General features: G+C 70.6%; 3 protein-coding genes across 14 annotated transcripts; all 3 read left to right on the forward strand.

Annotated features, from left to right (window-relative positions):
- Positions 1 to 347: 347 nt before the first annotated feature.
- CPT1B (carnitine palmitoyltransferase 1B) lies at positions 348 to 8,535 on the forward strand. 2 transcript variants are annotated; one of them, XM_083835605.1, is made up of 19 exons: positions 352 to 481; positions 2,198 to 2,357; positions 2,437 to 2,576; positions 2,874 to 3,045; positions 3,221 to 3,322; positions 3,410 to 3,547; positions 4,178 to 4,255; positions 4,370 to 4,477; positions 4,714 to 4,798; positions 4,952 to 5,147; positions 5,273 to 5,458; positions 5,548 to 5,653; positions 6,132 to 6,248; positions 6,449 to 6,613; positions 6,693 to 6,827; positions 7,171 to 7,323; positions 7,540 to 7,653; positions 7,736 to 7,828; positions 8,299 to 8,535. In XM_083835605.1, the coding sequence occupies exons 2-19, from the start codon at positions 2,217 to 2,219 to the stop codon at positions 8,386 to 8,388; spliced, it is 2,319 nt and encodes a 772-aa protein (XP_083691731.1). In that variant the 5' UTR covers positions 352 to 481; positions 2,198 to 2,216; the 3' UTR covers positions 8,389 to 8,535. The 2 variants fall into 2 exon arrangements, with proteins under 2 accessions (XP_083691732.1, XP_083691731.1); XM_083835606.1 differs by lacking the exon at positions 2,874 to 3,045 and having other exon boundaries at positions 348 to 481.
- Positions 8,536 to 10,474: 1,939 nt separating this feature from the next.
- LOC310899354 (rheacalcin-1-like) lies at positions 10,475 to 12,061 on the forward strand. Of its 4 annotated transcripts, none has more exons than XM_083835635.1 (4): positions 10,500 to 10,526; positions 10,707 to 10,777; positions 11,086 to 11,180; positions 11,275 to 11,689. In XM_083835635.1, exons 2-4 carry the CDS (start codon positions 10,714 to 10,716, stop codon positions 11,674 to 11,676), a joined length of 561 nt encoding a protein of 186 aa, XP_083691761.1. In that variant the 5' UTR covers positions 10,500 to 10,526; positions 10,707 to 10,713; the 3' UTR covers positions 11,677 to 11,689. The 4 variants fall into 4 exon arrangements, with proteins under 4 accessions (XP_083691762.1, XP_083691761.1, XP_083691760.1 ...); XM_083835634.1 differs by lacking the exons at positions 10,500 to 10,526; positions 10,707 to 10,777 and adding exons at positions 11,705 to 11,810; positions 11,892 to 12,061 and having other exon boundaries at positions 10,787 to 11,180; positions 11,275 to 11,415; XM_083835636.1 differs by having other exon boundaries at positions 10,475 to 10,777.
- Positions 12,062 to 15,769: 3,708 nt separating this feature from the next.
- CIMAP1B (ciliary microtubule associated protein 1B) lies at positions 15,770 to 22,946 on the forward strand. Of its 8 annotated transcripts, XM_083835739.1 has the most exons (8): positions 18,007 to 19,146; positions 19,749 to 20,389; positions 21,167 to 21,300; positions 21,398 to 21,601; positions 21,682 to 21,783; positions 22,310 to 22,431; positions 22,512 to 22,652; positions 22,738 to 22,946. In XM_083835739.1, exons 3-8 carry the CDS (start codon positions 21,192 to 21,194, stop codon positions 22,813 to 22,815), a joined length of 756 nt encoding a protein of 251 aa, XP_083691865.1. In that variant the 5' UTR covers positions 18,007 to 19,146; positions 19,749 to 20,389; positions 21,167 to 21,191; the 3' UTR covers positions 22,816 to 22,946. The 8 variants fall into 8 exon arrangements, with proteins under 8 accessions (XP_083691860.1, XP_083691861.1, XP_083691864.1 ...); XM_083835740.1 differs by lacking the exon at positions 18,007 to 19,146 and having other exon boundaries at positions 19,642 to 20,389; XM_083835741.1 differs by lacking the exons at positions 18,007 to 19,146; positions 19,749 to 20,389 and adding an exon at positions 20,933 to 20,956.
- The last annotated feature ends 56 nt before the right edge of the window (positions 22,947 to 23,002 follow it).

Consider the following 23,002-nt stretch of genomic DNA (forward strand, 5'->3'; position numbering starts at 1 on the left):
GGGGGGGCTCTCCCCGGGCCGCGCGGGGCGGACGAGCCGCGGTCCCGGCGGGTGCACGCGTGGGGCCGGTCCCCGCACAAGGCCCCCCCCCCGCTCCCCCCCCACGCGCGGCGGCTCCACGCAGCGGGACGGGGGCACGGCCGTGGGGGTGCGGGGAGCTGCGGGTTCCCGGGGGGTGCCGGTCCCCTGCCCGGCCGGGGGTCCGCGGGGGGGTCCCGCCGGGTGCCGGGTCCCCGGGTGCCGGGTCCCCGGCGGGGGGGGGGGGGGGGGGCGCGGGGCGAGGCGGGCCCCGGGGGAGGAGCGGCCGGGCGGCCCCGGCCATTTCGGGCCATGCGGCGGGGCCGCCCCCCCGCCCGTGTCCGGTTACAGCCCCCCGGGGCGCGGCGCGGGGCGCGCGGAGCCGCCGTCCCCGGGGCGCAGCGGGCGCACGGAGCCGCCGTCCCCGGGGCTCTGCCCCTCGCCGTTCGCACCCCCCGAGCAGGTACCGGGCACTGCGGGGCGGGCGGGGCGCCCGCGGCACCCGGGCCTGGGGGGGGCCCCGCGGGGGGTCGGGGTCCGCTCGGGGCTGGGGGAGCCCCGGGGCGCTGGGGCGCCGCCGAGCCGCTGCCCCCGGCCCGCACCGGGCCCCCTCCCGGGCCGTGCCCTTGCGCTGCTGCTGCCGCTGGGGGACCGTCCGCCGGGCCCCCTTGTGTCTGCCGGGCCCCCTTGTGACCCCGGGACGTCCCAGGGGCTCTGGGTACCCCTGTGCTGGCCTGTCCCGCTGCACCCCGTCCCGCGGCACCCTGGTCCCACTGCACCGTGGTCCCACTGCGCCCTCGTCCCACTGTGCCCCGTCGGGTGGCCCCATAGTCCCCAGGATCCGAGCCCTGGGCAGGGCACCCCGTGGGCTGGGCAGCTGCAGCTCTGTCCCTGGGGTGTCCCCCGGGGCATCCGTGTCCCTCCAGGGCACGTCCCGGTGCCGCACCGCCCCGGTGACCTTGTGACGCTCGGTGGCTGCTGGGCGTGAGGAGTGGGCAGAGCGGGCCAGGGCACATGGGTCCCCCGGGGCCTGCAGTTACGTGGGTGCTGTGCTGTGCTGTGCTGTGCCATGCAGTGCTATGCAGTGCTATGCAGTGCCATGCAGTCCAGTGCAGTGTGCCGTGCTGTGCTGTGCTGTGCTGTGCAGAGCCCTTGCCGTGCCGTGCCGTGCCATACTGTGCACTGCCGTGCCGTGCGGTGTGATGAGCTCGGTGGGTGCGGAGCAGCGCAGCACAGGGCAGGGCAGTGCCACGCAGCGCCATGCAGCTCGGTGCAGCGCGATGCAGTTTAATGCAGCGCAGCGCAGCGCAGCACGAAGCAGCGCAGTGCCTCGCAGGCCCTGCTGTGCTGCAGCACGGTGCTGTGCGGTGCTGTGCAGTTGGTGCTGTGCACTTCGGTGCCATGCAGCGTGACGCATGCCAGCGCGGTGCGGTGCCGTGGCAGCAGCAGGACTCCTGGCTCTCACCGCGCTGCTGTTTGCCTTCAGCCCGAGGACGCCCTTGTGGAAGGGCACCTCAGGCTCACGCACCGGGGAGGCAGCTCCGTGGCTCCCCCCACGCTGCCGTGCTGAGCCGGCTGCGCCCACACCAGGAGCCCGGGCCCCATGCAGCGGTGGGGGCTCTGCCCGTGCCCCCTGAGGGAGGGGGACCCTGGGCACGGAGGGGTGTGGGGGGGCCCAGCTCCCGCCGCAGCCCCTGCCCCAGTGTTCCCGGTGCGTGGGGACGATGCACGGCGTGGCAGCAGGGGGCCGGTGCTGCTGCCCCCCCATGCGGCCGGGTGCGCCGCGGGGGTGTGTCTGTGCATCTGCCCCCTCGGCGGCGTGCGCTGGGGCAGCGGGACGGTGCCTGACCCTTCCCTCACTGGGCACCCGTCCAGGCCCATGTGACTGGGACAGGGCCCCCCCGCGGGCACGCGCACGTGGCTCCGGGGCCTGGCCGGGGCTGACGTGACGCAGCTCTCCTGGCACCGCCGCTGGCACGCAGCGTGACCGTCCCGGTGCGCGGTGGCCCCGGTGACACCGGCGGAGGGGGGGCACGGGGGGGGCTGCGATGCCAACAGCGTCATGGGGTGTTCCAGGTGGTGCCCAGAGCCACGGCACCGCAGAGCCTGGCGCCCGGTGCCGGGTGTGGCCATCCCCAGGCACCGTCCCCCCGCTCAGCCACCCCCCGCCCGCCCCCAGGTGCCAGCAGCCCCCCAAGATGGCAGAAGCCCACCAGGCCGTGGCCTTCCAGTTCACCGTCACCCCCGAGGGCTTAGATTTCCACCTCAGCCGCGAGGCCGTCAAGCAGCTCTACCTCGCCGGCATCTCCTCCTGGAAGAAGCGCTTTGTCCGCGCCAAGGTGGGCCCGGGGGGGGGGCTGCGGGGCCCGGTGGTCCCTGCCGCCCCGCCACCGCCGCCCTGACCCCCTGTGCCCACAGAACAGCTTCCTGACCGGCGTCTACCCCGCGTCCCCCTCCAGCTGGATGGTGGTGGTGATGGCCACCGCCGGCTCCTTCTACTGCCAGGTGGACCCCTCCATGGGGCTGATCGCCCGCATCCGCTGCTTCCTGCCTGAGAGGTGAGCGGGGGCAGCTCCACACGGCCCCCAGCCTCTGGGCACCCCACTCAGCCCCCCCAGCCCACGGGCATGGCCCCACCTGCGGCGTCCCCAAGGAGGGACTGTGCCCCACGTCCCCCAGCCCTATGGGCACGTCCCCACCTGCCGTGTGTCCCACCCCACACGTCCCCCAACACCGCGAGCATGGTCCCAGCACGGGGACATCCCCCAGGGCGTCCCACCCGCGTGTCCCCCCAGCCCCGTGGTGCCCCCCACGCGGTCACGTCCCCACCTCAGCCCTCTCCCCGCTCCCCGCAGCCAACTCCTGAGCTACGAGAGCCGGACGGTCGTGAGCGCCGTCCTCTTCTCCACCGGCGTCTGGCTCTCGGCTGTGCTGCTCTTCCGGCAGACGATGAGGCTGCTCCTCTCCTACCACGGGTGGATGTTTGAGCCCCACGGCAAGATGAGCCGCAGCACCAAGATCTGGGTGGTGCGTGCCTGCGCGTGCGCCTCCAAGCGTGCGCATGTTGCACGGGGGGCGCTGGCAGTGCCACAAAGGCGCTGGTGGTGGGGACAGCACCGGGGACATTGGGGGCTGGTGTGGGGAGGGGGGCTAGCTCCTGCAGCGCTGCCCCTGACCCCCAGCCTCTGCGCTGGCCCTGCAGGCGCTGATGAAGGTGCTCTCAGGCCGCAAGCCCCTGCTCTACAGCTTCCAGACCTCGCTGCCCAAGCTGCCCGTGCCCCCCGTGGAAGCCACCATCCGCAGGGTAAGGGCTGAGCGGCGGGGGGGTACCGCCTGGCGCTGCCCTCCCTGGTCTCCGGGGACGGCGGTGACCCGAGCCCCCTGCCCACAGTACCTGGAGTCCGTGCGCCCGCTGATGGACGACGAGAAGTACAGCAAGATGGAGGCTCTGGCCAAGGAGTTCAAGGAGAAGACGGCCCCCCGGCTGCAGAAGTACCTGATCCTCAAGTCCTGGTGGACCACCAACTACGTGAGCCCAGCCCCGGGAGCGGAACACTGCTGTGATCCCACGGCCTGGGCATGGTCACCCCTTCGTGGGGCCCTGGGGCACCCAGGCTGGGTGGGGGGGATGCGGGGTGGTCCTGGGGCAGCCTCTTGCCACCCCTGTCCCTGCTCCTGTGTCCCGCTTGCTGAGAAGCTCCAGCCTGGGCCTTGCTCTGCAGCCTAGCATGCCCTGAAGAGATGGGCACAGGGACATGGGGCAGGGGTGCTGCCCCCCTGGGCAGCCTGGGGACCCCAACAAGGTCACTGTGGGCAGGACAGGGGGTCCTGCACCGAGCCCGTGTAGGGAGGGCAGGGGCTGACCCCGCTCCCTGTCCCTGCTCCTGCAGCTGGCCCCTTCCACTGTCCCTCTCCCCTGCCCCTGTCCCACGTCCCCTTCCCAGTGTCCGTATCTGCTCTCCCTGTCCCCTCTCCCCGCACCTGCTTCTGTCCCTGCCCAGCCACCTTCGCCCCGCTTTGTCCCCAGTTCCTTCCCCCATCGCTATCCCTTGCCTTGTCCATTGCCCTATCTGCCCTTCCTGTCCCCATCCCTGTCCCCCATCCCCACCCCTGTCCCCGTCCCTGCCCCGCGGTGACCCCAGCTCCCGTCCCCCACCAGGTGAGCGACTGGTGGGAGCAGTACATCTACCTGCGTGGCCGCAGCCCGCTCATGGTCAACAGCAACTACTACGCCATGGTGAGGGGGGTGGCGGTGCCACGGCGCCGTCCCCCGGCCGGGGACGTTCCCAGACCCGCACTGGGCCGAGCGGGGACCCCGGGCGCCCCCTCCCAGCCCGTCCCTTGTCCCCAGGACTTCCTCTACGTGACGCCCAGCCACATACAGGCTGCCCGGGCGGGCAACGTGGTGCACGCCATCCTGCTGTACCGCCGCAAGCTGGACCGCGGGGAGATCCCGCCCGTGAGCACCTGGGGGGGGGCACGGGGTCGGGGTGGGGGCGTGGGGCTGCGGAGCAGGCTGGGGGCACCGGGTAGGGGATCTGAGGAGCCCGGCGGGGCACGGGAGGGAGGGGAATAATGGGGCAGGGGTCGGGCTGGGGGCAAGTGCTGTGGGGCTGGCAGAGGGTCAGGGGGCTGCAGCGGGGATGGGGGTCGCAGTGGGCTGGGGTGGGAGCCCCTCTCGTTGCCCCCCCACAGATGATGGCGCTGGGCATCGTGCCCATGTGCTCCTACCAGTCGGAACGGATGTTCAACACCACCCGCATCCCCGGCAAGGAGACGGGTACGTGGCCGGCGGGGCAGGGCCCCATCCTGAGCCGGGGCTCAGCCCCAGCCCTGCACACGAGGGCTGCCCCGGGGTGCTCAGCCCCCCCGCCCCATGGGTCCTGTCGTGCCGTGGGATGGCCGCAGCGGAGCAATGGTGCCCCTCCCGCAGACACGCTGCTGCACTTGCTGGACAGCAAGCACTTGGCCGTCTACCACAAGGGCCGCTTCTACAAGGTGTGGCTGTACTACGGGGGGCAGCTGCTGAAGCCGCGGGACCTGGAGCTGCAGTTCCAGCGCATCCTGGACGACCCCTCGCCCCCCCAGCCCGGCGAGGAGCGGCTGGCGGCCCTCACCGCCGGGGACAGGTACCCGGGCTGGGGGCGCAGGGCGATGGGGGACACGGCTGCCCCGCGGGGTGGTGGCACCTGGGGGCTGCCGGGGCGCGGGGGCAGCGCCAGGCGCCCGCCCTCACTGCTGCCGGTGCCCGCAGGGTGCCCTGGGCAGAGGCACGGGCCCGATTCTTCAGCCAGGGCAAGAACAAGGTGTCGCTGGACGCCATTGAGCGGGCAGCCTTCTTCCTGACGCTGGACGAGGAGGCGCACGGCTACAGCGCGGACAGGGAGGACTGCATGGACACCTACGCCAAGTCCCTGCTGCACGGGCAGTGCTACGACCGGTGGGCAGCCCCTGTTCCCCCCAGCCCCGAGCCCCTGCACCCCTGGGACACCCCCGGCACCGCGCCGCTCACCCTGTGCCCCCCCGCAGGTGGTTCGACAAATCCTTCACCCTGGTTGTCTACAAGAACGGCAAGCTGGGCGCCAACGCTGAGCACTCGTGGGCCGACGCGCCCATCATCGGGCACCTCTGGGAGGTACCGGCTGGGGGGGGACCTGCGCCCCCGTGGGGCACCCCAGGATGGGCACCCCCCCCTAAATGGACACACACCCCCCAAACGGGCACCCCCAAAATGGGCACCCCCCCGGGGCTGAGCATCCGGAGCTGGGCATCCCCAGTGGGCTCCCCCAGAAGTGGGCACCCCAGTTGGGCATCCCCAGTTGGGCACTCTGGAGCTGGGCACCCCCACTGGGCACCCCCTGGGTCCCCCCAAAACTGGGCATCCCTGGGCTGGGCACCACTACTGGGGACGCCCGGGCTGGGCACCACCATCCTGGGGACACAGCGAGCTCCATGGGGGGCAGGGGACAGCCTTGGGGGTAAAGGGGGCTGCAGGAGGGCTGTGGGGGGGGCCATTCTGGGGGCGAGTTGGTGGATACTGCTGCGTGAGGGAGGCTGGGGGCTGGGGGCACTGTGAGGCCGGTGCCCCCCGCTCAGTCCCTGCCTCCCCCCAGTTCATGCTGGCGACAGACAAATTCCAGCTGGGCTACACCGAGGGGGGGCACTGCGTGGGGGACCCCGACACACGGCTGGCACCACCCCAGCGCCTGCAGTGGGACATCCCCCAGGAGGTGGGTGCAGCCCTGAGCCGCCCCGGCCCCGCGCCCTGTGGTGTTCCTGCACTGGAGCCAGCCCTGCCCGCTGGCCACCCGGTGCCACCCGGTGCCACCCAGTGCCGCCCTGGCCCAGTGGGAGCGGGGCTGACCCTCGGCGTCCCCGTCCCGGGGCGCTTGGTGCCCGTGCCCACCGCCACGGCCGTGTGTCCCCGCAGTGCCAGGCCACCATCGAGAGCTCGTACCGCGTGGCCAAGGCGCTGGCCGACGACGTGGACTTCTGCTGCTTCCAGTTCTCCGACTTCGGGAAGGGGCTGATCAAGAAGTGCCGGACCAGCCCCGACGCCTTCATCCAGATCTCCCTGCAGCTCGCCCACTTCCGCGTGAGCTGCGCCGCGGGGACGCGCGGGGGGCCCCGGTGGGCGTCCCCCTGTGCCCGCTCCCAGCCGCCTCTCTCCGCAGGACAAGGGCTGCTTCTGCCTCACCTACGAGGCCTCCATGACGCGGCTGTTCCGCGAGGGCCGGACGGAGACGGTGCGCTCCTGCACCTCCGAGTCGACTGCCTTCGTGCGGAGCATGGGGGACGCCAGGCAGAGCGTGAGCGCTGCGCCGCCCCACGCCCCTCGCGCCGTGCCTTGCCCAAGTCCCTGTCCCTCGGGGGGGTCCCCACCCCTTGGTCACATTCCCCATCTCCAGCAGAGGCCCCTGCCCCTCGGGGAGATCCCCGGCCCAGGAGGAAGCACCCGTCTCTGCAGGAGGTCCCTGACCCCGGTGGAGGTCCCTGTCCCTCGGGGATGTCCCCGTCCCTTGGGACCGTTTCCCCAGAGCTGCGGAGCCGCTGCCATCCCCAGGCAGGACGGAGGACGTCACCCCGCACAGAGCACCCCGGGGTGGGCAGGTTTTGGGGTGTGCCGGCCCCTGAGCTCGGCTCTCCCCGCAGCGGGCCGAGCGCCAGCGGCTCTTCAAGCTGGCGGCGGAGAAGCACCAGCACATGTACCGCATGGCCATGACCGGGGCCGGCATCGACCGGCACCTCTTCTGCCTCTACGTGGTGTCCCGCTACCTGGGGGTGCAGTCCCCCTTCCTGGCACAGGTGAGCGGGGCAGGGTGCTGGGGAGCACGTGCTTTGCTGCGGGGCGCAGCGGGGCACAGCAGGGCACAGTGGGGCGCAGTGGGGCGCAGTGGGGCGCAGTGGGGCGCAGCGGGGCGCAGCAGGGCACAGAGGGGCACAGTGGGGCACAGTGGGGTGCATTGGGGCGCAGTGGGGTGCAGCGGGGCACCAGCCGCAGCAGTGACCCCATCCCCACAGGTGCTGTCGGAGCCCTGGCGCCTCTCCACCAGCCAGACGCCGCAGCAGCAGCTGAAGATGTTCGACCTGGACAAGTACCCGGACCACGTCTCCACCGGCGGCGGCTTCGGCCCGGTCAGCATCGCTCGGCCACGGGGAGGGGGACGGGACCCTGGGCTCCCCAGCCCCGCTCACTTCCCCCCCTCTGCCCCCCCAGGTCGCTGACGATGGCTACGGCGTCTCCTACATCATCGCCGGCGAGAACCTCATCACCTTCCACATCTCCAGCAAGTACTCCAGCCCCGAGACGGTGAGGGCTGAGGCTGGGGGCTGGGGGTCCCCGGGGCGGGGGGAGCTGGGCGGCCCCCAGCTGGGTAAGGACAGTCCCGTCCCCCCCCAACTCCCACGCGGCGCTGAGCCTCTGCCCTCTGGCCAGCGCAGGGCACGAGCTGCCCCTCTGCCCCACTGCGTCCCAGTTGCTCTCCCTTGGGACCCCGACCACAATCCAGGCTCACAGAGCTGCCCGTGCAGGACCTGCCGGGGGGGTCCCAAGGGACACAGGGGGGGTACCAAGGTTTGGGGGGGTCCCCGGAGCTTTTGGGGGTCACAGGAGACACAGGTTGGGCTCAGGGGCTTGGGGGGGGGGTCCCCGGGGCTGGGATGTCCATCCCTGTGCACAGGGCAGGGCACAGCAGGATGGGCGGGGGGGGGCAGGGCTGGGCCCGCCCCCCCCTCTGGGTACGACCCCCCCAGCTGATGGGGGTGTGGGCGCTGCCGCAGGACTCGAAGCGTTTCGGGAGGAACATCCGCCAGGCCATGCTGGACGTCGCCGAGCTCTTCGACGTGCCAGCCAAGAAGGCGGGGAAGTGAGGGGGCGCGGGCGGCCCCGGGTCCCCGCGGGGTCCCAGGGGACACGGAGGAGCCGGGACCACGGGGGGCCGTGGGGCGAGGGCGGGTGGGGGGAGCAGGGCCTTGCTTCTCTGTAAATGCTGCCAATAAAGGCTGCTTCTGCCACACCGCCGCGGCCTCTCCGGGGCACGGCACGGCCAGCGCTGGGGTCCCTGAGCTGCGGGAAGGGGGCGGCGGCGCCGTGGGGTCCCCGCGGGGTCTCTGCGTCCCAGGGGCCCCCCTGCCCGCAGGCAGTGGGCGCGTGCCACGGGGCTAACGAGCCGCGGTCGGGGCGCCAGCAGCGCGGCGAGGCGGCGATGAAAGCAGGCGCGGTGTGACGGAGGTGTGCAGCGGGGCACAGCGGCAGGGAGCGGCGCTGAGCCCATCAGCCGTGTCGGCGCGGCGCCCACCCGCACCGCTGGGCCGGCAGCCGTGGCGCAGCGGGCGGACGGACGGACAGCAGGAAACACGGACAGCGCGGAGCCCCTCGCGCCTGCAACAAGCGGCCCCGCGCCGTGGTGGCTGGGGCGGTGCTCCCACAGCACTGCTCGGGCAGCAGCACACGCTGGGTGCTCAGAGCGGGGGGACTGGTGCGGGCTGGACCGGGGTTGGGGTTGGGGTTGGGTTTGGGGTTGGGGTCGGGGTTAGGGGTAGGGTTGGGGCTAGGGTTAGGGGGCAGGGGTAGGGTGACGGTCAGGGTTAGGGCTAAGGTTAGGGTTAGGGTTAGAGTTGGGGTTAGTGTTGGGGTTAGAGTTAGCATTAGGGTTACGTTTAGGGGATAGGGTTAGGACTGGGGTTGGGGTTATGGTCAGGGTTATTGTTAGGGTCAGGCTCTGCAGCCCCCAGCCCCAGGGTTCAGCTCCATGCTCCCTACAAGCCCCTCCTGCAGCGCGCTCCCTGCCTGCCAGCTCTGGGCTCAGGCTGAGCACCCACAGCCCCGCGTCCTGCACCGCCCCGTGCTGCACCCCCACCCTGCGTAGGGGTGGCGTCCTGCACCCCGGGCTCTGCCACCCTGCCTCCTGTGCTGCCGTCCCCCCGTGGGGTTCGCTGCAGGAGCCAGCCCTGACCCACGGCACGGCTCAGCCCCATGCCTTGGGGGTGTCCCGGATTGGGTTTGGGGCCCCCCAGGTGCCGCAGGGACCCTGAGAGCTGCAGCCAGCCGCCTGTGCCAGGCGGAGCCTGGAGGAAAAGGAGCTGCCGATGCGTGTCTGGAGCCGGGCTCCTCCGCCCCACCAGCTCCAGCCCTTATCTGATGCCCCTGATAAGGAGGCACAAACCCTGCCGGGTGCTGCGGGTGCTGCAGCGCCGTAACCCTCTGCTGTCTGGCGTGGCCCTGCTCAGGGGGCTGCGAGTGCTGTGCCCCCACCCCTCCGTGGGTCCCTCCCCAGCACCTCCAGTCCCTCCCCGGGCCCATGCCCACTGGGGGCTGCCAGGACAGCGTCACTCGGTCCCTCGGCAGTGATCAGCGATGTGCCAGGGCCCCCACTGCCAGCCCCGGCTGCGAGGCAGTGACCAGAGCACCGGGGGTACCCCAGTGCCGTGGGGCCGCCGGGGCCTGGGGGGTCAGCAAACGCTGTGCAAAGAGCACCGAGGGCAGGGGGGTGTCGGGGACCCCTTGGTGACACCGCCCTGTGGGATGTGGGGGGCTCTTGCCCAGCCTTGCCAAGGAGGGGCCGGCTCCCAGGGGACTTCTGCGCTTTGCAGGATGTGCAGCAGTCAGCCGTACCCCCCCCCCCAGTGTCAGGGGCTCGGGACCCCAGCAAGGAGACAAGGGGGGGGGGGCACAAAATAGTGGGGGGCCGACCTCACGCCTCTGCAGCATCCCCTGGGGCTGGCCGGGGTACAAAAAGCGTGGCCAAAGCAGGGCTGGGGGCTCGGGGCCAGGGGGCTGGGGCCAGGGGGCCCTCAGGCGGTCAGGGGCCTGTCTGTCTGTCTGTCCGTCTGTCTGTCTGTCCGTCTGTCTGGGCACCCACCCGAGGGACTGGCGCATCCCAGGGGGCGGCCGCCCGAAGCTTTGATCTCGCTGCCAGCCCGCGGCGGTGCCACCCGTGGCGGCTATAAAGGCACCGGGGCGGCCGCATCCTGCACCAGCCCCGCTCGCCTCCACGCCTCTGCCACAGGTGCTGGGTGGGCGCTGGGGTGGTGGGTGCCCCCCTGGGTGGGTGCCCCCCTGGGTGGGTGTCCCCCTGGGTGGGTGTCCCCCTGGGTGGGTGCCCCCCTCGGTGGGTGCCCTCCTCGGTGGGTGCCCCCCTCGGTGGGTGCCCCCCACGCCGCTCCATCACCGCTCTCTTTGCAGGAAGGACGAGGATGGGACCAGCCGCGTTCCTCGGCCTCTGCCTGCTGGGCTTCCTGGCACTGCCCTCCCTGCCAGGTGAGCCCCCCCGCCCCCAGCCCCTGCCCTTCGCCTTCTCGTGACCCCCCCAGCCCCATCCAGCTGCTGCCCCGCCTGCCCCGGCCCCAGGGACACGCGGGGCCCCCCCAGCTCTTTGCATCGCCCCAAGGATGGAGCACCCATGGGAGGGGGAAGGTGCTCGGGGCTGCCCCAAAAAGCAGCGGCTCGGCGCCTGCCTCCGATGGTGGAGGTGGGGCAGAGCACCCCTGGGTTCCCTGCTCCGGGGAGGCAGGGCTGGGGGGGCAGGGCCGGACCCCCCCCCTCACCAAGCTCTCTGTGCCACACAGGGGTGCAGGCGAACAAGTGCCCCAAGGGCTGGCTGGACTTCAGGGGGAGCTGCTACGGGTACTTCGGGCAGCAGCTCACCTGGAGGAAGGCAGAGGTAGGTGCCCCCCAGGCTGCAGGGGGGGCCCAGGCTCCCCACTGCCCCGGCAGCCCCCAGCCCCCCCTCACCCCCCCGTCCCACGCCGCCGCAGGCTTGGTGCAAGGTGATCCACGCCGGCTGCCACCTCGCCTCCCTGCACAGCCCCGAGGAGCACACAGCTGTCGCCAGGTTCGTCGCCAAGTTCCAGCGCAGCGAGGAGGAGGACAATGTCTGGATCGGCCTCCACTACTGGGTGAGCACCCTGGGGTGCCCGGGGCCCCCACAAAACCTGCCCTCCGTGGGTGCCCTGAACGCGTGTCCTGCCCCGGGTGCAGGGGGGCCAGGCCGGGTTGCCCCTGGTTTGCCCCCAGGTTGTCCCTATCCTGGAGCAGGTCCCTGGCCCTGGCTGCCCCCCGCGTCCCCCCCCCGTGTCCCCACCGTGTCCCCAGCATCGCGGCCCCGTGCCCACGCAGCCCCCGCGCCGCCCGCAGCCCCGCGCAGCCCCGTCCCCTAACGCCAGCCTTCTTCCTCCCGCGGCCCAGAACCAAGCGCAGGTGTGGATAGACGGCTCCAAGAAGCGCTACTCTGCCTGGGACGACGACGAGTTCCCCAAGGGAAAGTACTGCACAGTGCTGGAGGGCTCCTCGGGTGAGCGGGGACGCTGGTGGTCCCGCGGGGGGGCGGGGGAAGGTCCCTGCCAGCCCCAGCGCTCGCTCTGCTCTCTTCCAGGTTTCATGTCCTGGGAGGACAACCCCTGCAGCGAGAGGAACCCCTTCGTCTGCAAATACTCAGCCTAGAAGCGGGGCCGCGAGCGAGCCGCCCCCAGCCCTGCCGTCACCCTGCACCCTGCGCCCCCCCGCCCCGGTGCCTGCTGCCCCCCTGCACGTCGCCCCCACACCCTGGGCCCCCCCTCGCTCCCAGCCCCCTTGCTGTGACCGTGGCGAGGGACCCCGCAATAAACGCACACGAAGCACACCCTGGTGCCACGTCTTCCTCCGGCTGCACCCCTGCCCCGCTCGGCGCTGTCCCCCGGCCGCAGGGCTGCCCCTTTGGGGGGGGGGGGTTCTGCCCCCAGCCCCCTGGTCCTGCCCCCCCTCTGTGGTGTGACACCGGGCCAGCGGCGAGGTGCGCCTGTGGGGGGGGGCTGCACATTGGGCAGGGGCCGGAGGAATGATCACTGCTGAAGGGACCCGGAGCTCATTTGGGAAAGGGGCAGCTGTGCCTCCCGGCAGAGGGGGGCCCTCGGCCCGGGCACAACGGGCACAGCTGGGCACAGAGACCCCTGGGGCACTTCTCCCACACCCCCGAGGCCCCCAGCGCACGAGGACGTCGCCCACCCTGGGCACGGCCGGATCCTGCCCCGGCCTCAGCACCGGGGCCGCAGGCCCTCGAGTGCCGGGGTCACGAGCCCAGCACCGGGACCAGCGGTGCTGCTGCCCGGGGCCGTGCCGGGGTGGAGAGGGGCCCTCAGCCCCCCGCGCTCCCCCCCGGCCGCATATCACCATGGGGGCACCAGGGCTGCCCTGGGCCATGGGGTCAGGGGCTTTTTGGGGGGAAACCCCCGTATCTGCCAAGCGGTTATCACCAAAGCAGGAAATTATCCTCCCCCTTATCAGCCAGAGCGTGCCCGTGTTTGCCGTGGCAAACCGAGTCTTCAGAGACTCAGGTATTTACCTGGAGCTCGGTGCCCGTGATAAGGGGCAGGGCAGCCCTTCTGGGGGGTGTGAAGGCGACGCAGCAGCGAGCACCAAGAACCCCTCAGGGAGCACAGCGCAGGGGGGGGGATTCCCTGCCCACGGGAAGGCAAAGGGTGCACAAGGGATGGGGGTGCGGGGGGGTGCAGGAGCCAGTCTGATTCCATAGGAGGAGAGGGAGGAAGGATTAAAGGAGAGGCATGGAGAGGAATCTGGGGGTCTTGTACAGTTTGTGGTCAAAATAAGAAGCGGGACAGCCAGTGGTCCCTGCTGCCGAAGTGCCAAGTGCCTCTGGCACGACATCCCCGTACCCATCCCTGTCCCTGTCCCCATCCCCGTCCTGCCCCTGCCCACTTGTGTCCGCGCCCAGCCCCACGCTCTACTCCTGCTTGTGCCTGCCGGGCTGCCCCCGGTGCAGTGTGTGACAAGGGAGCTATCAGACCGCCCCCGCTCCCCACCTGCAGGGCAGGGGCCCAGGGGCAGCCCCAGGCAGGGATGGGGCAGGGGCTGGGGGCAGTGTGCCCGTCATGCTGCCGGTGGAGGGTCGGGGCTGCCTGGGGACCGCAGCGGCTGCCTGGGAGCAGTTCACGGCCGGGTTACTGATAAGGCTCGGGGGTGACCCGAAGTTGGGGTGTCCGGGAGGCAGTTGTGGCTCTCTGACCGCACAGCAAGCAGCGTGGGGGGCAGGGGCAGCGCCGGGGCTTGGGAAGCAGGGATGCACCGCGGGTGCTTCAGGTCACACCGCTGCCAGCACGTCCATCATGTCCTACCATGTCCTGCCACGTCCCCCTGCCCCACAGCCCCGGCTGACCCCTGCTGTGCCCCTGTCCCTGTCCCCATCCCCATGGGGCTCGGGGCCGCCCTCGTGCCAGGGCAGCAGAGCCCCTGGGGCAGGGCGGCGAGCAGCTCCCAGGTGCCTCGCGCCCACGGCTCCCCAAAAACAGGTCAGCCTCATGTACCAGTTTGCAGGCTAGTCTCGAGTCATTCCTTCGTTTTGTAGGATTTTGAGGGATACAGAAAGAAAACAGCTTTAGCCAGAGCATGCAAAACCCTTCCCTGCAGTCTGCACGTTGATAAGAAGGCAAGGAAAGGTACAAAACGCGTTGTATGAGATTTCACCGAAACTTTCCTGAGCGAACGTTACTGACTTAGGCTGCTCCTGTTGTTTTCAAATAAAGCCATCTCGCTTCCTGCTGTTCGAGCTGCAGCCTGTGGACAGCGAGAGACGTCTGCCAGCCTTTCGGTGCCGGTGTCAGTGCCACACTCAGTGCCACTGGCAGCATTGCGGCTGCCCGCACCACATCCGCAGCCAGCGGTGCCAGGCGGGGACCAGGGGCGGCGCCAGGCGGAGCAGGACGCGGTGACCTCCTCGGCTGAGGGATCGGGACCGGGGCCCCGTGCACCCGCGGGGTCTCCAGCCCAGACCCTCGGCGCTCGCCCTGAGTGCCAGCGCTTGGTCCTGCTCCCACTGGGGACCGCCTGGCCCAGCTCCTGGGTCCTTAGGTGGAGGAGGGGGCGCGGCGTTCCCATCCCACACCAAGGGCTCTGAACTGGGTCCGGTGCTGGGACCCTGGTACAGGAGAGGCATGGGGCTGCAGGAGGGAGCTCAGAGGAGGGCCCCCGGGGCGCTGCAGGGCCTGGAGCCCCCCTGCTGCGAGGAGAGGCTGCGGGAGCTGGGGCTGCTCGGCCTGGGGAGGGGGTGGCTCCGGGGGGGCTCCCCCATGGCCCTTGGACCTGCAGGGAGCTGCACGAGGACGGGGCTGGGACCAGGGGCTGGGGGGTCTCCTGCTGAGTGGTCTCCAAACCTGCCTGGACATGGGGCTGGGCACTGGCTGGGGGGGCCCTGCTGGGGCAGGGGGGCTGGGAGGACACCGGGTGCCCCCAGCCTCAGCCAGGCAGTGCCCTGGGGCCGGGGGCTGCCGGGTGACACGGGCAGGGTGCAGCTGGGTCGTGCCCCTGGGCAGGCAGTGAGTGCCTTTACACCTCTGGTGCAGATACTCAGGCACTCAGGCACTTCTGCGGGCTCAGACACCAGCTCTTGGAGCAGGTGTCACCAACTTCTGCTCCCCTTGAGGTCACCCCGGTACCACAGCTGAGCCCACTGCGGGGTCTGGGCCCCCAGCCCCACTGAGCCACTGGCCCCGGGTCACCCGGTGGGTCCCCATCACCAGGAGTGGCAATTGCACCGTGTTGGATTCCTTTGGGTTTGGTAGCTTTAATATGGCAGGTGCTATTTTTTGGCTCACAAACCCCTCCTTGTGAGGCCGAAGGACGGTCCGAGGCCCAGTGGTTTTGGACTGTAAGAGTGAATCAGCCTCAGCCTGCTGATCCTTCCAGTACCCGGAGCTGGAAACGCCACAGGCACCAGCTGGCGAAGCTTGGCTGGCCTTCCTGCTGGGTTAAACACTTTGCACCCGTTAGGAGCAAGGTGCTGGCTGTGCAGAAAGTGAAATATTACATTTTTAGGTCGAAATGCTGATGGAGCAAGACATGCTGTGGTTCCAGTGCCTCTCGTGGGCACCAGCGCCACGGAGCCAGAGCCCCCCTGTGCCAGCGGCCAGCCGAGTCATTGCCGTGCAGGCAGGCGAGCACCGCACAGGGAGGGCAATCAAATTTTATGAAGCACATTTGGCTTAACGGGCTTCTCTGGGAGAGACGGTGATCTGCACAGCCAGACGTGCCTTCTGGGCCGTGTGTTTCCTAATTATCATTAGCATGCAGCCAACCATCACTCTGCAAACTACAGCGCGTACAGCCAGGGCCGGTGACGTTACGGGGTCTTGGCAATTGTACCATCACGCTCCCTGTAAGCGTCCCGAGTTCCAGACTACCAAAAACACCACTGTCTGCAACTGTGGAATCGTTATTGCAGGTCCAGGATGTTTCTAGGTCAGAACCGCTGCAAGCTTGCTGCAGTTACCTTGGAACTGCCCTGGGGCGCGATGGCAGGGCAGCGTGCCGGTACTGGTGCTCCTCTTCCCTCCCAGGCTGTTTGTGCCCTGGGCATCCTGACGGGGCTGTGTCCTGCGAATGTGCTTCGGGAGGCTGCAGGCGGTAACTCGGGGTGCTGGGCAGTGGCGATGCTGAATGAGGTCGGCACCGAGGTGCTCGAGGAGCCGGCTCTGCCAGCCACCCGTGTCTGGCATCTGGTGGCAGCTGGCGTGAGCAACACCAACCATCGGATTCATTACCCACTTGAGAAATCGTGTCCACGATCTGAGCAATGTGACTGCTGGCTGCCCCAGAGCTGTTTCACCTCGTGCCGAATCGCCACACAAGCCACCGGTGCCGTGGAGGGGTCAGCGCGAGCAGTGCCCCCGCTCCTCGCCCTGGGGCTGTGCTCTGCAGCGCCGCTGGGTGCCTCGAGCTGTGCCAAACACAGACCCTGTGCTGCACCACTGCAGAGCTCTGCGAAACAACACGGCTTTAATTGTAACTGCAGCTCAGTAGCGTCCTCGTTCTGCCCAGGGCCCCCAAGCCTGTCCCAGACCTGCCGTGCCCTGCAGCGCCGGCTGGCAGCAGGACCAAGGGGCCAGGGACGGAAGGCAGAGCTGGGGGGACCTGGGAGAAAACACAGCCTCGAGCCTCCTGCGGCCCTGCGGGGCCGGGTGGCACCGGGCAGTGTACCCGGGTGCCAGCAGTCAGCCTGGCACAGCCACAACCGGTGCCTGCAGCCCCCAGACCCCCCTCGCACCACCCCACACCGTGCCCAGTGCCAGGCTGCTGGGGGCACGCTGTGGCTGGGATGACACCGGTGCTGTACTGGGCTCTGTGCCCCCCCGGCCACCTGGGCGCACAGCACCTCTGCAGCCGTTGACACTGGGACCCCCCCATTTCCCCATTTCCCCATCCTGGAGCCCCCCCGCAGGCTCCGGGCACGGGGCTTTCCTGGCACACCGTCAGGCTTGGCGCAGGGCCCGGCGCCTGCCATGGCACCGGCAGAGGCGTTTGATCGCGGGGCGTGAACGCGGGCAGCATCAGTGCGGGGCTGCACCCGGTGCCACGGAGCCGGAGACGCCCCCCAGCCCCACCGAGCAGCACCGGGGCGAGTGGGGCCCGCGGCCACGCGGCCACGCAGCCACGCAGCGCGCCTCGTCTCCAGCTTGGCACCCGCGCGGCCACCCCGTGCCCGGTGAGGACGACAGCAGTGGGGGCCCGGCCCCCCCCCACCCGCCCCATCAAAGGCCGGCAGCGCTGGACACACGCCGCTGCCTCTCCCAAGTGCGTCGATGAGGCCGCCGCGTGTGATCCCTGTTTGCTTTGGGGAAGGGATGACATTTTCGGGCCGCTTGTGTTGTGCCTCCCCACGGACCCCTCCCTGCCCTCGCAGGGATAAAAACCCCCGAGGCTGCCGCCAACCGCCCGGAGCCTGGACACGAGCGCTGCTGCTGCCGCCGGACACAGGTGAGCCCCCCACAGCCCCTGCCCGCCGCACCCGGGGTGTCGCTGGCAAGGGGAGGCTGCGCTCCCGCTCCTCTGCTCAGCCTCAGGCTCCCAGCCTGGCCCCACAGCAGTCCGGGGTCCCCTGCAGACTGCATCCTGCATCCCTGCACCCCACAACCCTGCACCCTGCAAACCTGCACCCCGCAACCCTGCACCCCACAACGCTGCACCCCACAAACCTGCACATCACAGCCCTGCACGTCACAGCCCTGTACCCCACAAACCTCCACCCTGCAAACCTGCGCTCTCATCCCTGCACCCCACAGCTCTGCACACCGAAAGCCCGCACCCCGCATCGCTGAACTTTGCATCCCTGCACTCTGTATCCCTGCACCCTGCATCCCGGTAACCCCGCACCCCTGTAAGTTGCATCCTTGCACCTCTGTGCCCCAGCACTGCTACCCCACACCTGTAACCCTCATTCCTGTGCCCGGTGTCCTTGTTCCCTACATCCCTGCACCCACAGACCCACAATGAAGTGCCCTGATCCTCACACCCTGCACTCCACACCCTGCACTCCAACATCCTTGCACCTTGCACCCTTGCAACCCTGCACCTTGCACCTCACATTCTGCACCTTGCACCCCACACCTTGCACCCTGCAGCTCACATCCTGTGCCCCCCACCTTGTATCCCTGAACACCTGCATCCCACACCCCCCCACACCACGCATCCCTGCACCCCCTGCCCCTGCACCCTGCTCCCCACCCTGCACCCATGCTCCCTGCTCCCCCACTCGATGGTGCTCACGCCCACGGTGCTGGGGTCCCCACGCACCCCTGCCTGAGCCCCCCACTCCAACCTGGGCACAAGGGGAGGCCCCGCCACCCCCAGCCCCTGGGTCAATAGGGGTGGGGGGCTCAGCCGAGGCAGCCCCCAGAAGCAGGGTGCTGAGCGGGCCCCGTCCCAGGTGTCCTCCCAGGGAAGCGACATGGCACCGACGTGGACGCCGGGGCTCTGGCTGCTGGGCTGCCTGCTGCTGGTCCCCGCGCTGTGGGGTGAGTGCCCCGCGCCCCCCCCAAGCCCCACCGTGCCCCACTGTGCCCCCACTGCCCCTCGCTCACCCGGTCCCTCTGCAGGGCGGGAGCTGTCCGACTGCACCCCGGGCTGGGTGCCCGTCAGCGGGGGCTGCCTCGGCTTCTTCCCCTGGGAGCTGAGCTGGAACAGGGCCGAGGTGAGTGGCTGCAGGGCGCGATGCGGGCAGTGGCTGGGCTCTGTGGCCCTGGGGGGTCGTGTCACAGCGTCCTGGGGCCACCCCAGGACGGGGACCCTCTCCAAGGGCTCCCTTCCCTCGCCAGACCGGCTGTCACCATGGTGGCACTGCTGCTCTGCGCCAAGGCAGAGCACACAGCGGTGCCAGGCACCGCACGCCCCCACGTCCCCACAGCCCCGGCACTGCTCCCACCGCCCTCCTCCTGGGGAGGTGGGGGCCGGGGTCACGCTGCCCTCCCTGCCGCAGGCCTTCTGCCGGCGCTTCGGCTCCAGGACCCACCTGGCCTCGGTGCACAGCGAGGAGGAGCTGCAGGCCGTGGTGGACCTGCTCTTCTCCTCCCGCTCCAGCGACGCCAGCGAGGAGGAGCTGGACGAGGAGGTCTGGATCGGCCTCCACCGGCCTCTGCGGGTGAGCAAAGCCCCGGGGAAGGGCCCCGGACTCCCCTCTCTGAGGCAGCCCCGGGATGTTCCCAGGCTGGGGGTGCGGGGGCTCCCCGGGGGGTCCCAGCACTGCTCTGTCCCCCCGCAGAGCCGCAGCTGGCAGTGGTCGGACGGCACGGCGGTGGCGTACAACTCCTGGCACCGGGCGGTCCTCAGCAGGCGGAGAGCCTGCGCCGCGCTGCAGGACGCTACGGGTGAGCCCGGCACCGGGGCACCGCCACCGGCGGCACCGCCACTGTGTGCGGCACTGGCCAAGCCCCGCAGCCTCGTGGCCATGGCTGGGGCAGCCCTCGGGTGGCTTGTGAAGGCACACACAGATATACGCACACACATGCACACACGTACACATATGGGCGTGCTCTGTGAACACACGTGCATGCTGCCAACATGCATACATGCGCTCACAGCCCCACTGTGCACACCTGCCCACTACGTGTGCACATATGCACACAAGCGCACATACACACCGCATGCACAGGTGCTCATCATTTGCACACATGCACACCCCCAGATGTGCACACACCCCCAGATGTGTGCACACACCCCCAGTTGTGCACGCACCCCCAGATGTGCACACACCCCCAGATGTGTGCACACACCCCCAGATGTGCACACACCCCCAGATGTGCACACACCCCCAGTTGTGCACGCACACACACACACACGCACGTGCCCACACACGCTCGGTGCCCTGGGCTGGCAGCCGCAGGACCTGGCCCTGCGCGTGCCGGGGCCCGGTGCCGGCTGCCGGCGGGGTGGGCTGTACTGGGGGGGTCACGGCGCCTTTCCCTTCCAGATTTCACCACGTGGGAAGCAGAAGCCTGCAGCGACAGAAAACCCTTCATCTGCAAGTCCCTCTCCTAGAGCGACACAGCGCCCACACTGCCCCCAGCACCCCCGGTGCCCGCAGTGCCCCCAGCACCCGCGGTGCCTGCCCCGCCTGCCCCTGCCCACCCGGGCACAGCCTCCGGCCCCCAATAAAGGCCCTGATCTCAGCCTGGTCCCAGATGAGATGGGATGAAATGGGATGGGACGGGGACAGGGATGGGGTGGGGATGGGGACGGGGACGGCACAGGGAGTCTCTGGGCAGCCCTGCAGCGCACTGCCCACCCCCATGGACCCCATGAGACCCCCTTGGCCTCAGAGACCCGCAAGCCCCCAGTGGGGCTCCTGCAGTCCCAGAGGGACCCCATGGCCACGAGGGACCCCGTGACCTCTTGCTGACCCCGCAGCCCCCCCATGCCCGTGCCCCTGGGCGCAGCCTGGCCCCGCAGTGGGGCAGCCCCCCGCCTGCAGCCCCCCAGGATGCAAGGGAGCCGGGTGGCCGTGGCCGCAGGTCCCAGCCCTGCGCAGGGCTGCAGGCGCCGTTTGTTGTCCCGGGTGCCGTAGTAACGGGCAGGGGACGGGCCCACGGCTCCCAAACCCGGGCAGAGAAGGTAAGGGGCGACCCCTGCTTGGTCTGGGGGGGCTCCGACCCTAAATGCTGGGGCTGCATCCGTGGGGTGCAGGGGTTTCATTCTGGGGGTGCTGGGGCTGCATTGGGGGGGTGCTGGGTCTGCATCCAGAGGTCCTGGGGCTGCATCCAGGGGATGCTGGGGGCTACATCCAGGGGGTGCTGGGGCTGAATCCATGGGGTGCTGGGGGATTCATCTGGGAAGTTCTGGGGGCTACATCCAGGGGGTGCTGGGGTTGCATCCTGGGGGTGCTGGGGGCTGAATCCAGGGGGTCCTGGGCCTACATCCAGGGGGTGCTGGGGCTATATCCAGGGGGTGCTGGGTCCCGATCCTCCTGGTTCAGTTCTGGGCTGCTGGGGCTCCCCCAGCACTTGGGGGCGATCCCGGGGGCAATCCCGGGGTCCTTTGCCCCAGGAGCCAGGGCACGGCCTCTGCTCAGCCCCACGGGTACCGGGGTTGGGGGGGGGGGGGTTAGAACCCGGAGCCCCCCACCCACGGGGGCCATTGTGACCCCCCGGCTGCTCGGCTGTGCCCCAGGACCTCCGCAGGGTGAGCCCAGCCCCGGCCCCGCTGCAGGGGGACGTGGATGGGGACGGGGACTGGGACACTGCACAGCACCCAGACGGGGGGCACCGCTCCTGGGGACCGGGACCCTGCTGGGGGCTGGGTGGCGGGGAGGGGAGGGGAAGGGGGGGACACATCCCTCAGTGAGCCCCCCGAGGTGGGCACCCGCTGACGGGCCGCCCTCGCTCCGCGCAGGGCCGGGCAGAGCCGCGTGCCCGCCATGTCGACCAGCGCCTGGGTGGGCACCTGGAGACCCCACCGCCCCCGCGGCCCCATCGCCGCCCTCTACAGCAGCCCCGGGCCCAAGTACGGGCTCCCCACCAATGTCGGTGAGTGGGGGGGTGGGAGGGTGTGGGAGGGTTGTTCTGGTGCCATGGGGGGGCAGGGGGGGGGTCCCGTGCCCACCATGCCCCCCACCCCACGCAGGGTACCGGCTGCACGACCCGTCCCGGCACCGCGCGCCTGCCTACAGCTTCGGCGCCCGCACGGCGCAGCACGGGGACGACCGCTCCCCAGGGCCCGCGTACCTGCTGCCCCCCAGGACCACCGCCAAGGGCAAGGATGGGATCCCAGCGTACTCCATCTACGGCCGCCCCCGGGACCTGGAGCCCTTCCGGACGCCCGGGCCAGGTGGGGAGCCCTGACGGTGCGGGGGGAGGCAGGCGGGAGCCCCCTCCCCACGTGGCCGTGCTGCTCTCGCCCCGCTGCAGGCTGCTACTCGCCAGAGAAGGCAGGGAAGTGGGCATTCCCCTCGGCGCCCGTCTACTCCCTGCGCTCCCGCACCAAGGAGTTCGCCAGCGACCAGACACCGGGTACGAGAGATGGGGTGGGCTGAGCCCCCTGGCCCCCCAGGCTGGGCTGAGACCCCATTCCTGGGCTGAGACCCTCATACCTGAATTGAGCCCCCCCATCCCTGAACTGAGCCCCCACCTCCAGGCTGAGCCTTCCCAACCCTGGGCTGAGCCCCCCCCATCCCTGAGCTGAGCTCCCCGTGCCCAGGCTGAGCCCCCCCATCCCTGAACCAACCCCCCAACCCTGGGCTGAGCTCCCATCCCCAGGCTGAGCCCCCCCATGCCCAGACTGACCCCCACATCCCTAGGCTGAGCCCCCCCATCCCTGAACTGAGCCCCCATTGCCAGGCTGAGCCCCCCATCCCTAGACTGAGCCCCCCCCATGCCCAGACTGAGCCCCCCCCATCCCTCACCTGAGCTCCCATCCCTGAGCTGAGCCCCCATCCCCAGGCTGAGCCCCTCTTCCCCCCTCTCCCCCTGGGTTGAAGCCCGCCGCCCACTGCCCCGTGAACCCCCCCGGACCTCCTGATCCCCTCGCCCCCCCCAGGCCCCGCCGCGTACCGCCTGCCCCCCATGCTGGGGCCCCGCATCGTCAGCAAGAGCTCGGCCCCCAACTACTCCATGCCAGGACGCAGCAATGTGGGCGCCTTCTACGAGGACCTGTGCAAGGTGAGGGGGGGGCCAGAGGGCCGGGGGGGCACCTGGGGGGGGGGCAGCAGCGAGGCATCACCACCCCCCTCTGCCCACAGACACCGGGACCCTGCAACTACCGCGTGGTGGACGCCAACGTCTACAAGAGCCGGGCGCCGCAGTACAGCATGCTGGCGCGCAACGCGCCCCCCGGGGACAGCACCGTCAAGCCGGGGCCCGGCGCCTACAGCCCCAGCACGGTGAGGCCACGGTGGCGGCACCGCGGGGCGCGGCGGTGGGGACACGGGGGGCAGCCCCCAGCCCTCACCACCGCTTCGCCCCCAGGGCCGGCCGCAGGGGCTGACGTTCGGGATCCGGCACTCGGACCACCTGGCCCCGCTCATCGTGGACGTGCCCGACTAGGGGGGTCGTGGGGGCGGTCGGCCTCTGATGGCAAAAGTTCGGTGCCGAAAGACTCAGTCGCTCGCCTCGTGTCTCAGTGCGTCGCCGGGACTGGGGCTGCGCCTGCCCCGCCTGGTCTGGGGCTCTGGGAGGGCTGGGGAGCAAGGGGGGGCGGGGAGCAACGGGAGGTGGGGATCACCAGCCCCAC

Source organism: Anser anser (genome assembly GCF_964211835.1).
Source record: "Anser anser genome assembly, chromosome: 1".
NCBI classification, from domain to species: Eukaryota; Metazoa; Chordata; class Aves; order Anseriformes; family Anatidae; genus Anser; species Anser anser.